Raw genomic sequence first — 17,626 nt, forward strand, 5'->3', positions numbered from 1 at the left:
GACCGGCACACCAAGGATGATAAGGGATTAACAGTGTGATCCACCACGCTTCGCGTTCAGGATCAAGAGGATGGGAAGTAGCCACCTGAGATAGCCACCTGAGATGGCCACCTGCAAAGGACCATGGGAATTCTGGCCAACCCAGGACTCAGACAGATACAGAGCTTGTGTGAATTTCCAACCCAGATAGCTAGACCTGATCAAAACCGCCGCTCATTTGCACTCTAATGGCCCATTTCCCCAGAACAATAGGACTGCACTCAAGAAACCAATACAGCCACAGACTGATCGGCGCCACCCCCCCCCCCTTTACTGAGAGAGCCCAACCGCCAAGGTCAATGACCTCTAAGGACCCCCCAGCCACCAAGGCACCCGCCCCTTTATTAGCCAAAATCAAAGGCAGTGACCGAAGCCTGTCGAATTATTGGGTCCAAGATTAAGGACCGCCCCAAAGAGCGCGAAATCCCAGAGGGATAAAAAGAGACACAGCCAGGTGTTCGGTCTCTTTTGGACCCGGCCTGTGCCAGCCTCTTTTGGATCCAGCCTGTGCCAGCCTAACTGTAGCATAACAACCAGACAGCCAAGTTCAAGACCAACGATCGCTACCGGACGGATGAGCACAGCAGAGACAGAGCCACTTCTTCAAACCAGCCACGTGAGATCAAGATAAAGGCCTCATCAATTTGCCCAGCGCCGGTCACCTGAAGTTAAGTATAGGTTATTGTAGCTCATAGGTGTAGTTTAACTTGTAGTATATTGTGCTTGCATGTCAAAGTAACCCTTGTGTGTAAATAAACCATCTTTGAACTTGAACTAACTGGTTGTGTGGTCATTTGACCGCTATACCAGACAGCCTTGTGGTTCAGTCAGAGAAACAGAAACACCTACAGTATTGGGGACGCTGTTGGGACATAACATCATATCATAAATAGAGCCTCAACACATTATTGGCAACATGACCCACAGCACTGAGCCCAGGCCCTTGTTGATGTACCAGCAGGAGTGGCAAACAATGTGATCATGTTGCAATTCGGTTGTTACTTACAGCGCCAGCTGAGACCACTGGCTGGTTTAAATCTGAAATAAAGGTGATTGCCTCCGCGTTCGGAACTGAAAAAGAAAATAATATTTGCAGCTTTTGGCAACTCAGTTCGTCAACATTCCTGAGTAGCCGGACCAGCTCTCTCCTTCGCCCATGCTGCAACTGGGGGTCACAAAACCGGTGGACGTCTGCCGGAAACTGCTCCATCTTGGCGCAATACATTTTGTAATACAGGTTGTCCCCCCCGCACTTTCTCAGTTCGACTGTCTGCCACTGCATTTCGCCATCTATCTCCATTGCTGCCTCCCCCTGCGGGAACTGTCGCTCGCTCTGACGGTAGAGGAAGTCAGCACAACATTAAAGCGGCGCAGCACCTCCCCGCGGCAAAACAAATCACTGCAGGCAAGATGCCGACGACGCAGTTTCCTTCAAACTCAAGATTTGGGATCACAACTGCAATGGCAACAAAATAGAAACGCCAAGCAGGTCCTTTTGTGTTCAATTTGGTTAAAGCAGTTTTTAAAAAATAAATAATACTTTGTATTATTTTATGAATGAACAACGAGGATTAGCAATGAAGAGTGGGATTGATGATGATGGCAAAATGTGAAGCTTATTCAGTTTAACTAAAGACATCCAGAGAAACAAGTGACATTTTTAAACAAAAATGAATATTAATTCAAATAGTGGAAATGCATTTGCTTTTTGAAATGACAAAGTAATTCTTAAATGTGCTCACTATTTGTATGCATTGAATAGCTCAAAGAATGGGCACTAACATTTTCTTGGAGTTGAAATCTGCACCATTTCCGAATTGAAGTTTATTAAAGACAAGCTGGTTTGAAGGGAGAGTCCCTGGTCCTGAGGAAAAGCTCAAGACAACAGTTTACTGTAACATCTCCAGGCTAATGCTCGCAATCCTGCTATCCAGAGAGACCTTAGCCATTTTAATAACTTTGAAATCCATAGTTTTCCTAGTCTGGAATACTCAGAATTCAGATATTGTGAAAGTGACACAACATAAACAGGACAGAGAGGACGCTTAAAATATCACTGTTGGTGAAAATCTTCGACCAAAATTGTAAACCCTGGAGACACTCAGTAGGCCAGGCAAGAACTGTGGAGAGAACTGATGTTTGAGGTATATGTCCTTAGCTAAAATTTAAAGATATGAGAGAAATGCATTTTAAAATGGGGACAGAAGAAAGGGAAGAGGAAAGCAAATGGGTGTAAATTGAGAGAGGTAGATACTTAGTGAGACCTTGGTTTCCTCGTGCATCAGTCCCTGAAAGTAAGCGAGCAGGTAGGTACAGCAGGCAGTAAAGGCGGCAAATGGTATGTTAACCTTCATTGCGAGAGGTTTGAGTATAGGACTAGGGAATTTTTTACTGCATTTGTTTTTTAAAAATATTTTTATTCAAAATTTTAATTTATAACAAATACGACATCATCAAAACCAGAAAGCGAATATTACATAGTACAATATCATAAAAAAGAAAAGACACACGCCCAATCATATAGATCCCACCCAATTCCCGTGTCTGCATGGGTCTCACGCCCCACAACCCAAAGGTGTGTAGGACGGCACAGTGGTGAACACTGCTGCCTCAAGCGCCAGGGACCTGGGTTCAATTCCGGCCTTGGGTGACTGTGTGGAGTTTGTTTGCTCTCATTGAGTCTGCGATGGAAACCTGAAATTAAAAAATAAATACTCAGCAGGGCCAAACAGCATCTGTGGAGAGAGAATTAGCTAACGTTCCTGACCGTCATTGGCCTGAGGTTAATTTTGTTCCTTATTATAACCTACACGGGTCTTAATAGGTAGGGATGATCCACTACCTCATGGAACATGCAGAATACGAGCTTCCCCGATAAGGGAGAAGTGGATCCTTAACACAGTTCATGTGCTTTTGTATAAATAAAGCAGGCTAGTCAGGCACCAACTAGAGATGATCCTGTAGAGAACTAATGGAGCTGTACATAATCGTTAACGTCTTAAATAAAATAAGTTTTGTTTTTCTCTACAACTTGGTGTGGACTCCTCTTGTTGCCCCTTACAAAACCTATATTATTATAAATGCTGCTAGACCTGGGCATTTTTGACATCTTCTATTTTGATTTAATTCCAGTATTGTGGTATTTCGCTTCTGTTCTTCATTATGGTGCTGTTATGTGCACAACCAATGTGATCAGATTTGCCCTAGTAGGAAATTATAGACCTGTTAGTCTAACATCTGCTGTGGGGATATGTTACTGGAATCTATAATTAAGGACTGAGTGACTGAAACCTTGGAGAAATTTGAGCTGATTAGAGAGAACCAAAATTTGTGAATGATAGGTCATGTTCAACAAACTTAATTGAATATTGTGAGCATGTAACTAAAGTAGTAGACAACAAAGTGCCTATAGACATCATTTATGTGAACTTCCAAAGGCATTGATTTGATTCCACATTAGTGATTATTAGCTAAAACTTAAGCTCCGTAATTGAAGGCAAATTATTGACCTTTTTGGAGATTGGATAGGTCACGGCAGACAGAAAGTCGGGATAATAGTTAAGTACTTGAATTGGAAGGAAGTGACTCGTTAAGTGCCACAAAGACCTGTTCTGGAGTCTCAAATATTGGCTATATTTTTAATGTTTTCAGAGCACAATAGAAACCCATTAATTGAAGTTTTCCAATGACATAAAGGTTGGTGCAATGGTACATGGTGTAGATTACAAAGACACATTGATAGTCAATTGTTTTGGAAAAACTGAGGTGGATCGATTTTGACGCATATACATATGAAACCATCCATTCTGGTCCACCAAAGGATAGATTAGGGTATTTCTGAAATAAATAAAATAAAATAAATAATCTTTATTGTCTTACATAATCTTACATTAACACTGCAAAGAAGTTACTGTGAAAAGCCCCTAGTTGCCACATTGCAGTGCCTGTTCGGGTACACAGAGGGAGAATTCAGAATTCTTAGTAGCTGGTACGGGAATTGAACCCGCGCTGCTGACCTTGTTCTGCATCACAAACCAGCTGTCCAGCCCACTGAGCTACAGTGAAAAACAAGGAACAACAAAGAGATGAGAGGCACAATTCAATGGAAATATTTCTAAGTGTCATTTTGGGCGCGTTTGGCGGGGAGCTTCTAGACGGCAGCGTTGGCAAGATCACGGCACGTAGTGACAATATGAGCCCCCATGTGAATCTTGCCATTACTGGCTGTCTTGCCATCTGATTCGCTCATGCCTCAGCGCCTTGCCACTAACAAGGGGGAGCTGCTCTTAAGCACTCCCTCATCACACTCCGAGTCAACACAAAAGCATGGCAATGTGCAGACTTGCTCCTCGCTTTGTGGATGCCAACCTAGCCAGTCCTCTTACGCTGTCAATGCAAGATGGCACACCCTGTTCCCCCGAGGGGGCTGGAAGTCCAGCAATAGGATCAGCAATGCCACCTGTGAGGCAGTGGCTATCAGTGTGGGCAGCATGATCAGGAGCATCCTGTCCAAAAACGGAAGACCAATGACCTCCATCGAGCTGCAAGGGTAAGTTACCACCTCTCTCCTGGCATCAGTTCCACCTACCACCCATCAAATTCCCAACTCCCCCACAGATCATTGGCTGACACCTTGCCCCCTCTACACAACCGATCCTTGCGCTTGTTCCTCAGACCCCACTGGCACACACCAGCACAACCCCTTCATGTCCAGTTGCAGTGCCCACACATGCCACCTAGTATAGACCCCCGACCCATCAAGCATGCAGCTCACAGTGCCCTCTCTTTGTTCCCGCAGGAGAAGATAGCCCATAATAAGCAGGAAAGGGCAAAGACAGCGGGCGGAATCCCAGAGATCCAGGTCCTTACATTACATTGGGATTGCATTTTGAGGCGTCTGATGCACTGCTCAATGACAGCACTGGTGGCAGCATGGGCTTCATGATATCGGGTCTCTGCCTCGACAGCATCATCAGCCAGAACCTCTGTGGGTACTCCTTATTCCCCAAGAGCCAACCCGTCATCCTGGGGTGGTCCTCGAAGATGCCAGGGATCTCCGAGTGCCCCAGGATGGAGCTGTCATGCACGCTCCCTGGGTAGTGTGCTTACTCGTGCAAGATACGGCCACAATCTGAACATTCAGGGGGTGGGACTATTTCCTGTTAATAAAGGAAACTCCCTGTTGCCCTGGTGCATGCAAAGCGACATGTGTGCCATCCATTGCCCCCTGGACCTGGGGCACCCCAGTGATAGCAGAGAATCCTGCGTCCCAGATATGATAATAATAATTGCTTATTGTCACAAGAAGGCTTCAATGAAGTTACTGTGAAAAGCCCCTAGTCACCACATTCCGGTACCTGTTCGGGGAGGCCGGTACGGGAATTGAATCCGCGCTGCTGGCATTGATCTGCATTACAAGCCATCTGCTTAGCCCACTGTGCTAACCAGCCCCATCTTGGTGAGCCTGGTCTAGCTCAAAGTTGATGGAGATGGATGCCTGGGCATACTGGGTATCCGTGACCTCCCGGATGGACCTGTGCACTGTAGCTTGAGAAATGCTGCAAAGGATCCAGCTCAAGCCCTGGAATGAGCTGGTTATATACAGGTTCAGGGCTCAGGTCATCTTCACGGCCAGTGGGAGCGGGTGTCCTCCTCCTCCGGAGGGTGCCCTGACCGCGCGGACGTGGCACAGATGTTGCACTGTCTCGTTGTTGAGACGGAATCTCCTATGGCACATGCTGTCCGTCATCTCATCAAAAGACCAAAGATGCCTGTACACCTTGAATCGTAGCTGGACTCCCCCCCGGGTTCCTCCTTAGCCTGATGGGCAGCAGGGTCTTCAGGGTGTGTGGCGGCCCCCTGCAAGCCAGTGTTGCTGCTGCTGCCGCCTTCTCTGGTGTTTGCATGCCTTGGCTGCCACCAACCACACGAGGGCAGCCTCTGCGGGTTCTACACCAGCAAACATGTCTTAATCTGGAAGGAATTGAAGAAGAAGAGAGACCGACAATCTGTTAAGGCTTCCATCCCAGGACACTCAAATCCCACAAGCCCCACCATGACTGTCCCGCCTTCTCTCAGAGTGCCATCCAGTGAGCCAGTTGTGCTGGCAAACCCTCCTCTGCACAATCACCCCCAGCCACATCAGGAGCCCCTAGACCCCAGACCTCTGCCGCGAACATTAGGGAGACAGTGCTCAGGTGCCCTCCCCGATCCACACACTTACCCTTTGGCCGCGCGAGGATCCTCAGTGCTGAAGCCCAGCTCTTTCGTGTTTGACTGTTGGCAGCTGCCTCTATGGTGCTGACGCTCCAAGAGTTCAGACACCATGTTAAGGCCTCAAAGATTCCTTGAGATATTATGCATTAATCATCCTCTGAGGCATGGCACATGTACCCTGGAGTAGGCACGTGGGAGTTGAGAATATTTTGTTTATTAAATGGTCAACAGTAACAAAGATCGGAAAATCAACTGCGTAACATTCTGCACAGAAATGGGGGGTAAGCCTGGGATATTATCATATCCAGAACTTTGTCATAGAAATGATCTGTCCATCAATATGTTACTTGTTCCACGTTTCAGTGTCATTCTCCGTCCAGGAGCTGCAGCTTTGCAGGCCCTCCCACACGGCCTAATCTCACCGGAACCAAATCCTGGCATCCACATATTCCACTGGCGCTCAAGTTGCAGTTGAACATCCGTAACTTGACATTGGGGGAGGCAGTGGCATAGTGGTATTGTTGCTGGACTAGTAATCCAGAGACCCAGGATAGTTTCTGGGGACCGGGGTTCAAATCCCACGACAGCAGGTGATGGAATTTAGACTTAATAAAATATCTGGAATTAGAAAGTCTAATAATGACCATGAAACCATTGTCGGAAAAACCCATCTGCCATCCTTACCTGATCTGGCCTACATGTGACACCAGACCCACAACAATGCGGTTGACTCTTAACTGCCCCTCAATGGCAATTAGGGATGGACAATAAATGCTGGGACAATCAGCGACACCCGTGTCCCATGAGTGATTTTTAAACTTCCAGCGTGTTTAACCTGCCAGTTACATGCAGCACTCACCACACCAGCTACAAAGGCATCAGCAACCTGTGAAAGCATTTCTTTAACAATGTCAACAGCTGACCCATTTGGAACAATACCGCACATCAGGTCCCGCAGCATCTTCGTGCTTCAAACCGGATTGCCTTCAGGACTCATAACCGGGTGTTCCAGGACCCAGTTATCGTAGGAAAAATTGTCTTTCCGGCTACAGAAAAGGAAGGAAACAGCAACAGCAGCCTCCAGGCATCTGCAGCCACCAGCAGGTGCAAGCAGCAAACACAACTTGCAGTTGTGAAGTGCTCTCACAACTAACAAGGTTAATTCATCATTTGCAGTAGCCTTCAGCTGTGCAGCTAGAGGCTGGTCACAGTCAAAGGGAGTGAAATTGAATGTCAGCATTGAAGGCACAGCAAGGCTCAATCCTGGAAGTGTTTGGTGGGATAGGCAGGCTGCAGCTTGCTCCTGTTATTGGTTTTCATAATATTTAGACATGGTTTGAAGTCCTCACAGACGCAAAGCCAATCACCCCCACCCCCCTCCCCGGCCCAGTTGGGGGCAACCCCCGATCTTGAATGTTTGAGCCCCCAGCCATGCCCAACCCCCCTGAGGGGTCCCTCCCCCCTCCCCCAGGCACTGGGGCAGCAGCTCCAGTGCTCTTGAGCTGCATGCTGGAAAATGGAAGTGGCTACTCACCTCCCCACTTCCCCTCAGCAGCCATTGTGCCAGCTTCACGTTTTTAAAAAGGAGGACTAAACGACGCCCGGTGTGATTTCTCGCTGGTGGGTTGGGTAATTCCCGGGACGGCACTGCATTCGACTTCAATCTCGCTCATGAAATTGAAATGAATGCAAATGAGTGTTAACGATATGCTTGCCACCTTTGAGCAAGATCCGGAACTCGCCATTGAGAGCCGGCTGGGTGAATTGCAAACTTGGTTCGCGTCTGGCGCAAATCTTGATTTTGGCCTTTCCCGCTATTTACCCGCTGGGCTCAGATCTGCATCTGGCTCAGCGCGGTGGTTGAATCACACCCGAGATGTAGGAGTTTGTGTACATAGATTACTAAGATGTAGTAGTCTGGTGCAAAAAGTAATCAAAAAGACTAAAGCGATGTTAACCTTTTTAATTAAGGTCTAAGTGGAACATGATGGGTCAAAGAGCCTCTTCTTGTGCTGTAAAACTCTATGACTGTATAAAGGGATGATTATATAAAGCCCTAGTTAGACCATATCTGGATAACTGGGTACAGTTCTGGACACTACATTACAATAGTTATTACGGCCATGGAAGAATTGCAGTGCAGATTCACCAGCATGTTACCAGAGCTTGAAGGGAGATTATAAGACTTGTGCACCCTGGAATATAGAAGATGATTTAACTGAAATTTCTAGAATTTTGGAAGGAATTGATCGGGTAGATGGAGAGAAACGTTCCGCGACATCTCAAAATTCTGTACCACCAATGAAGTACCTTTGAAGTATAATCACTGTGGTAACATAGCAGGCAATTTTAAAGTCCTCACAAACAGCAATGTGAGGTGGTTGGAGGTCATTCATCGCAGTTCCAGGACATCACTGCAGGAGTTCCTCAGGGCAGTGTCCGAGGCCCAACCACCTTCCGCTGCTTCATCAAGACCTTCCTTCCATCATAAGGTCAAAAGTGGGGATGTTTGCTGATGACTACAAAATATCCAGCACCATTCGTGATTCCAGAAACATGTCCAAATACAGCAAGACCTGGACAATATCCAGTATTGGGCTGACAAGTGGCAAGTAACATTCATATCACACAAGTGCCATGCAGTGACCATCTCAAACAAGTGAGAATCTGACTATCACTCTTGACATTCAATGGTATTACCATAACTGAATCCCCCCATTATCAATATCCTGGGCGTTACCATTGACCAGAAACTGATTAGGGGGGACCATGTGGTACGGTGCGGGAATAGCAGCTTTCCCGCAAGCTCTGGCACCACTCTTAATGTAATCCTTCTTTCATCCTGTTTGCATGGCACACGCTTGCCTAATCCGGGAGTTAGTGCTCCGTAGTATGCTCCTCAAAGATGTTTGGATGAGTGTTGCAGAAAAAAGGCAAGGAATTCAAAGAAATCTGGCAATAAAAGGGAGCAGACGGCTGCAATGGGGTTGCAGCCATCTTCATAATATGGTGGCTTGATCCTCAAACGTGATGTTGATCCGGCACTTTCTAAGATGCTGCAAATGATGACTCCAAACATTATCAACAATATCAGAGTATTTGACGATAAACTCGGCTTGTTGACACAGAATCCAAGTGCACATGAGACCCAGCCGCAGAACACTAATAAAAGGCTTGAGGAAATGGAGGAAAGAATCCTGAATGTCGAAAATGTTGCTTCCTTGGCTGAAGCTCACATTCATTCGTTGGGAATCCAGCGATGTGGTATATCACCAATCCTGGAAGATTTGGAGAACGAAAGGAAGAATGTCGAAGGTTGTTGGTCTGCCAGAAACACGGAGAGTAAGGCTTCAGTTAATCTTTTTGAGAGCTGGTTACCACTTTTCCTGAAGCTGGATGTGAAAGCTAAGTTGGAAAGGGCACATCATATCCAGCCGACCCTCAGCGGATGGGCGCGCACCAGCGCCACCTTGTGGCTGGGATGAGTGTGTGTGGAGATTGTAATGTGAATATGGGGCTGCGGCTTGTCAGCCTCCCGTGTGTCAATCATGGACCCGGCAAATCCCGCACCGTTTCTCATTGGAATCGATTGTGTTCCACGTGCCGCCGGTGCTAGCCCATCAACGGTCGCTGAATCGGTCCAGATTCGCCGCCAGTTTTGCTGTCGTGGAACTCCACAAAATCTGCCCCGGTGTCAACACTTTGTCTCAGCAACGGAGAATCCCGCCTGCTGACTTTTCTTAGGAAGGAGAAAGTGGACATAACCTTGTTACAAGACACTCATTTGGATGACAGACAGCACTCAAAGTTAAAGCAGGAATGGGTGGGGCAGGTCTTCTTCACCTCGTTTTCCACCAGCTAAAGGGGAGTAGCAAAATTGGTCAACAAAAAATGTTCACTTCAAGGTGGAGAATTATGTGAAGGATAGGGGGTGAAACATGCCATTATTAAGTGGCTTGTGCGGAGAATCTGTCTCGATAATGAATGTGTATGACCCTCCAAATCACTTCCCACAGTTTGTTATGGACTTTGCAGAGCTGGCTTTGGCCAATTCATTTGTGGACAGGGACTTTAATTGTTATTTGAATCCCTTGATGGATAAGCTTCCAGTAACCAGACATCCCCCATCATACAGGCGAGTGCATTGGTGTCAGTATGCGAGGAGGTGGGATATCTAAATGTGTGGAGGACTTTACATCGTAGAGATAAAGGGCTGGATTCTCCGTTCCTGAGTCTAAGTGCTGACGCCAACGGAGGATCCGTGGAGTTCCACGTCGGAACAATCGGCGCCACACCCGCACCGATTCCGCTACCGGTGAGGGGCTAGCACCGGTGCCACGGGAAACACCAGTAGAACACACAAAAAATTGTGGAGGCATCGCCGGGTCCATGATGGACACGCGCAGGGTTTTCAAGCTGCAGCTGCGCTTAGACTATACCCCCCCACACCACACACACTGATTGCAGCCAGAAAGATGGCACTGCTTGTGCTCGACTGCCCATACCGCTGATGGGTTGGCTTGGGATTTAGGGCACCCGGGGGGGGGTGCCCCAGGTGGGTCACCTATATGACCCAAGGCACCAGGTTTATAGCGGGCTGTCAGCAGCATGCGCAGCCGGATGGGTGCCTTGCCGACTGTGGTAATGGCGTTGCATACTCATCCACCCTGACCCCACAGCCCACCTCCTGGTCACCCCCCACTACTCCCCGCCCAGCCCTGGCAGAAGCCCCCAGCCAGCGGCACGACTGGCGAAGTACTGGTGGTGGTGCTGGACATTGTCTGTACGTCCTCTCTCTCTCTCTCTCTCTCCCAGCAACGACCACGCCAGGTTCATGACCCTTGAGAGCACACGTGGACTGCGCCGTCGGGAACATGCCTCCTGCTTTAGAGATAGCATTTTGCTATCTGTGTTCCTGTGTTCCTTGAGCACCCCCCCCCCTCCCCTCCCCTCCTCTTAGGGATAAATGCTTCACTATGAATTTTAAGAAAGAGTTTGAGCTTTTTTACTCAGTCAATTTCCATTCTAATGTGACCGCCTCTATTTAGTGGGAGATCTACAAGGTTCATGCTAGGGGATTGGTTACTTCTTATACAGTAACAAAAGGTGCAGAATGCTAGAAAGCCAGTGCCGGTTAGAGACTAGACTGGCTGAAGTGGAGGAAGAATACATGAGGAACCCTAATTGGCAATTATTAAGGGAGTTTAATGCAACAGTCGTGGCTCCGAATTCCTCGCTGACCCAGCAGACCGAGAAGAGTTTCAAGTTTGCGAAGCAAGAATTGTGTGAGTTTTGGAGAAGCCGAGTAAATACTTGGCTCTTCTGACTACGAAGACGGCTGGTTCTAAGGTATCCCTTTCACGCGTGATTCTCGAGGTAATAGACAAACTAAAACCAAATATGTTACTACGGCGTTTAAGAATATTTGTGCTGAACTGTCAGGCCAGTCTGAAGATGTATTGACACGTTTGGAATTCTTCTTCTCTTCCCTCGAGCTTCCACTGCCTTCAGAGGATCAATGATTGGTCCTAAATGCTCCTATCTCTAAAGAGAGGTGTCAATGGCTATTAGGGAGCTCCAACTTGGCTAGGCCCGTGGGGCGGATGGTTTTAGGTGTGAGTTTTACAGGGAATTTAATGACCTGTTAATAGATCTTTAATGCGTATGTACTGTCATTCATTTGAGGCAGGTCTGTTACCACCGAAGCTCCGGGAAGCAAATATTTCCCTGGTTTTGAAGGCGGGCAAGAACCCGTTGGCGTGTGCTTCCTACAGGCCAGTTTCACTTCTGAATGCTGATTTGAAATTATTGCCTAAAGTGTTGGTGCGACGTTTAAGAGGGAATTCTCCCGTTGATCAGTTTGGGGGGGCAGACTGCATTCATAAAAGGTCGGTTTTCCAGCAATAATGTCAGGTGGTTATTGAACGTGATCCAAGTTTTCCAAAAACGGGCGCTGGATGGGTTAGTTGTTTCCCTGGATACAGAGAAAGCTTTTGACGGTGGAGTGGAATGTCTTGGTTTATAAGTTGCGGAGATCTGGGCTGGGTGAGGAATACGTTAAATGGATTCAGGTGTTGTATCACAGGCTATTGGTGGCGGTGCTCATGGATGGTTGTAGATCTGAGAATTTTGGCCTTCAGTTGGGGCCTAGACCTCATTATATGAAGGATGTGGAAGCATTGGAAAGGGCACAAAGGAGATTTACCAGGATACTGCTTGGATTGGAGGGTAGGTCTTATGGGGAAACGTTGAGGGAGCTAGGGCTTTTCTCATTGGAGCGAAGGAGGATGAGAGGTGACTTAATTGAGGTGTATAAGATGATGAGAGGGATAGGTAGAGTGGACGTTCAGCGACTTTTTCCTTGGGTGGATGTAGCTGATACAAGGAGGCATAACTATAAGGTTCATGGTGGAAGATATAAGAGGGATGTCAGAGGTAGGTTCTTTACTCAGAGAGTGGTTGGGGCGTGGAACGCACTCCCAGCTATGGTAGTGGAGTCGGACACTTTAGGAACTTTCAAGCGGTTATTGAATAGGCATATGGAGTGCACTAGAATGATTGGGAGTAGGTTGATTTGATCTTAGTTTCAGACTAGTTCGGCACAACATCGTGGTCCGAAGGGCCTGTACTGTGCTGTACTGTTCTATGTTCTATGTAGACAGGGGTGCCTTATCCCCCTTGCTGTTTGTATTGTGGGGGGAACCTATTTACAAGACTGTATCCCAAAAAACCAGAGCCTTCTGCTTCGCAGGGGACAGTGCTTACAATTGACCTACAGCTGCCACTTAACAAAGCCTAATCTGAAAATCAGAGCCTTGTCATTCAGCAGAGAAATCAGGAAATGCTTATTTTCTCAGAAGTGTGAAGCATGCTCGTACAAAAAGTGTGAATTATAATTTTAAATCCAAGTTCCGAATTTTGGTAGTCAAAATGTTAAGAAGGGTTATGAATGAAGATTTGATAGAGTTGGGATAAATGTCAGCCACAATCTCATTGAATTAACGGAAAAGGCTTGAAGGACAAAATAGCCACCTCCTGTTTCCAAGTTCCAATGCAGTTCATATTACATAACCACATCACTTGCCAGCATTTTGACTAATGATTAATTAAGGGAACCTATAGGACTCTAATTGTAACAATTTTTGAAATGGGAGTGGCCCTTTAAGATGTCAGTTTGATGAACTGCCATTGGAATGTCAATTACTGATTGCCAAAGGAGTGGTTGGACATTTTATTGCTATATTGAACACGCATCTTTGGATAATCGTGATGCAAACCATTCTTAAAGGGCTGCCCCCATTTGGCTATTTTCTATTTCCATGGGGAATTTTCTAAAATATCTTTTATGGGCTCTGTTTCTGTTTTGCATATCTAATTTTCTTTGCAATAAATTTACGTAAAATTGTATTTATTTTCATCAGCTGAAGATACTACAAATCGCTCACATTTTGAAAGAGTCACAGATGTTCGTTTTTGATTAAATCTGGGTAAGAAAATTTTAAATTCAGATAGTCTGGAACCTTACAAAATAGTGCATGAGATTTCCATTGTAAATCCATTGTAATTTTATCGCTAATTTTATTTCCGTACTGTCTCAGAAGTGCAAATATATCCATTAAATATTTAACGTTAAACTGCAAAGACCGTAATAATTAAAAGTCTTAAATCCAGTGCCCATTTATAGTGTCACAACTCAGAAGGGATTCACACTACAAAGGCTATGTAAATGAATAAGGCCAAAATTCTGATTGACTCAAACAGGCAATAACTTTCTTTTGGCCTTACCGTTAATATGAATGGAAACAAAATATTAGCTTATACGTTTTTAAGAAAATTATTTGGAGAATTTGATAAATCAGATTTGCGGTGTTTAGTGAAGTATGAATTTTGATTTGTGAAACAATTGAACAATTTAATTGATTAATTTTAGAATGACGGCTGATTGTTGATAATTTTTACAACAGTGAAGATTTTTTGGTTCTCTATAGTATTTGACTAAGTTGCTGATTGGTTCAAATCTAATCAATGATTAGTTAAGTTAAACAAAAAGCTGTCTGGTTTCAAATGGGTTGCACAGTCAGTCAGTAAGTAGTATCCCTTTCTATATCCAAGGATATCAGGCTGATGATGGGGGGAATCGCACAAGGCAATATGGATGCAATCTATGCGCCTTGGATCCTATGATCCAAGGTGCAAAGATTGGAGGGGCAACCTCCAAAGTGGGTGAAGCATAGTGCACTCTTGCCCTGCTTCACTCTGTCAGTGGGGAGTGTCGTGCAAATGTTCCTCCCGGTATAGAGGGCCTCAGACATCTCCCGAATATTGTGGTGAATGGTAAACTGCAAACTGTCACTGATGTTAGCTACTATAGCCAGGAGCAGACTTGTGATGCATGTTAAGGACCAATGACCTTGACAACCACCACCAGCAATTCTGCCATGCAGTGGGCAGCATGGTGGCACAATGGTTAGCACTGCTGCCTCACAGCACCAAGGACTGGGTCCAATTCCGGCCTTGGGTGTCTGCGTGGGTTTTCTCCGGGTGCTCCGGTTTCATCCCACAGTCTAAAGATATGCAGGTTAGGTGGATTGGCCATGCTAAATTGCCACTTAGTGTACTAAGATCTGGGGTTACAAGGACAGGGTGGGGGATTAGGCCGAGGTAGGGTGCTCTTTCAGAGGGACGGTAAAGGTTTGATGGTCCGAATGGCTTCCTTCAGCACTGCAGCCATTCTATTCCAGGCCTGTAGGGCTCGAGTGTGGCTGCCGCTAGTCTGATTGGTGAAGCACAGATGCATTACATGTTGCTCCTTGGCAAAATTGAGATATATGGGGTGCTTCCAGAAGATCCCCTATGGGTAAACCCTCCTGTATGTCTCAATATGTTAATGAATACACAACAAGAGAACATGTTACCTGTTATCAATTTGGAGGGCTCCTTCTTTGAAATCAAAATTCATGCTATTTCTAGCCAATTATTATTTCAGTTCACTAATTTAGAGAAAAGTGCATGCAAAAAGGTGGTTCAGTTGAATTCAGGAAGTTAAGAGATTTCTCCTCATGTCCCTATCAGGAATGAGGGGCCTCCGATTTGCAGCCTTTTCAGTTTCATAAAAGTTACATTTTGAGATGTTTATAAGGGAATGTATAAGTATGTTCCTTTTATGTTTTATTCTAGAGATCTTAGTTTATTCTAGATGCCATTCCCGTGGTTATTTATGTTCCTCTTCAGATTAAGTAAGTGGAAATTGTCCTTCAAGAGAAGTGGCCTCAAAGGGCAAATTAGCTGTTCCTCAATCCAAGCTTTTTATGCTGCTCATTCCAAGACTTTTAATGTTTAATCAGCCACATACATACCAATCTGGCGAAAGTCAATTTAATTCCACATTCTTTAATATATGATTGAAATGTCTATAATTTTTTGTCCTGAGACGACACTTTTAGTTATATATAGAGAGTCCAGTTTTTGTTTAGTCATGTAATCCATGTCCTCAAGATTTTATTAATTGCTTAAAAGGTCTTCCAGTAATTAGAAAGGTAACCCACATGCATCGCCATTAATTGCTTCCAGCTAAAGGAATTCACATGCTTTAAGGTTTTTTTTTCAAGGGAGACAGCAGCAGATGTTAATACAAATAAAAACTTCAACATTTTATTGATAGGGCACTGTCATCACTTTCAGTGACAATTTCATCTCATCAAAATAAATGTATCTGTGTCATAAGAACATAAGAAATAGGAGCTGGAGTAGGCCATCTCGCCCTTCGAGCCTGCTCCGCCATTCAATGAGATCATGGCTGACCTTTTGTGGACTCAGCTTCACTTTCCCGCCCGAACACCATAACCCTTTTTTTTCTTTATTCTTCAAAAAACTATCTATCTTTACCTTGAAAACATTTAATGAAGGAGCCTCAACTGCTTCACTGGGCAGGGAATTCCATAGATTCACAACTCTTTGGGTGAAGAAGCTCCTCCTAAACTCAGTCCTAAATCTACTTCCCTTTATTTTGAGGCTATGCCCCCTAGTTCTGCTTTCACTCGCCAGTGGAAACAACCTCCCCCATCTTCCTATCTATTCCCTTCATAATTGTATATGTTTCTATAAGATATCCCCCCCCCCCCCCCCCGCATCCTTCTAAATTCCAACAAGTACAGTCCCAGTCTGCTCAACCTCTCCTTGTAATCCAACCCCCTCAACTCTGGGATTAACCTAGTGAATCTCCTCTGCACACCCTCCAGCACCAGTACATCATTTTTCAGGTAAGGAGACCAAAACTGAACACAATACTCCAGATGTGGCCTCACTAACGCCTTATACAATTGCAGCATAACCTCCCTAGTCTTAAACCCCATCTCTCTAGCAAAGAAGGACAAAACTCCATTCGCCTTCTTAATCACCTGTTGCACCTGTAAACCAACTTTCTGCGACTCGTGCACTGGGACACCCAGGTCCCTCTGCACAGCAGCATGTTTTAATATTTTATCATTTAAATCATAATCCTTTTTGCTGTTATTCTTACCAAAATGGTAACCTCACATTTGTCAACATTGTATTCCATCTGCCAGACCCTAGTCCATTCAGGGGCTGGTTTAGCACACTGGGCTAAATAGCTGGCTTTTAAAGCAGACCAAGGCAGGCCAGCAGCACGATTCAATTCCCGTACCAGCCTTCCCGAACAGGTGCCGGAATGTGGCGACTAGGGGCTTTTCACAGTAACCTCATTTGAAGCCTACTTGTGACAGTAAGCGATCTTCATCTCAAACTATGCAAATCCCTCTGCAGACTTCCAGTATCCTCTATGCTTTTTCCTTCACCACTCATCTTAGTGTCGTCTGCAAACTTGAACACATTGCACTTGGTCCCCAACTCCAAATCATCTATATGTCTTTGCAATATCTCATTGAAAACCTTGGTTAGTCTGACTATAGGTAAACTTAATGACCTTGCTCAATGGTTAACATTTACTGACTCTCACTTATAAAAACTTTGCAATTCAAATGTACTTTACTGATGCTATAAAAATTGATCAATAAACATTTATGTTGCAGGATTATCTATTAACTTTGAAGATGAAAGCATCAGATCTTGCTGTTAAAGGCTATTTCTGATGTCATAATGTACAGTGTTGTTGAGATATTACTCTGCACATATGCTGAGGAAAAACTGTCAGTTCAACAACTAAAGTGATTCTTCAGAGATTCACTTATTTTTTGTGGGATCCTTGTTCATCTTTGGAATTTCTTCAGGAATTTGACTAATTCTTCATTTATCCCTGAAATATGGCTCCATGTATTTTTGAGAATCTAATTTTGGGGCTAAGTTTTATTGTGCCATTGTGTTTTGTTCCTGGATGCACAGGTATGTATGCAAT

General features: G+C 45.2%; 2 protein-coding genes across 4 annotated transcripts in view; one reads left to right on the top strand and one right to left on the bottom strand.

Annotated features, from left to right (window-relative positions):
* The window catches only part of crybb1l3 (crystallin, beta B1, like 3), a 117,449-nt gene that overhangs the window by 48,398 nt on the left and 51,425 nt on the right, over positions 1-17,626 (bottom strand). The window contains exon 1 of one of the 3 annotated variants that reach the window (XM_072469603.1): positions 1,046-1,309. The exons of 1 other annotated variant lie outside the window; for it this stretch is intronic. In XM_072469603.1, the coding sequence (XP_072325704.1) occupies positions 1,046-1,264 (219 nt within the window). In that variant the 5' untranslated portion in view covers positions 1,265-1,309. Of the gene's footprint in view, positions 1-1,045; positions 1,310-17,626 lie in introns of those variants that run through there. One more of the 3 variants, XM_072469604.1, reaches the window with a different exon arrangement.
* LOC140386845 (transmembrane and immunoglobulin domain-containing protein 1-like) overlaps positions 17,424-17,626 on the top strand; it is a 36,540-nt gene continuing 36,337 nt past the window's right edge. Inside the window, exon 1 of the mRNA XM_072469600.1 lies at positions 17,424-17,613. Coding sequence (XP_072325701.1) covers positions 17,535-17,613 — 79 coding nt within the window. The 5' untranslated portion in view covers positions 17,424-17,534. The remainder of the gene's footprint in view (positions 17,614-17,626) is intronic.

The sequence above is a fragment of the Scyliorhinus torazame genome, chromosome 12, assembly GCF_047496885.1.
Source record: "Scyliorhinus torazame isolate Kashiwa2021f chromosome 12, sScyTor2.1, whole genome shotgun sequence".
In the NCBI taxonomy this organism is placed as follows: Eukaryota; Metazoa; Chordata; class Chondrichthyes; order Carcharhiniformes; family Scyliorhinidae; genus Scyliorhinus; species Scyliorhinus torazame.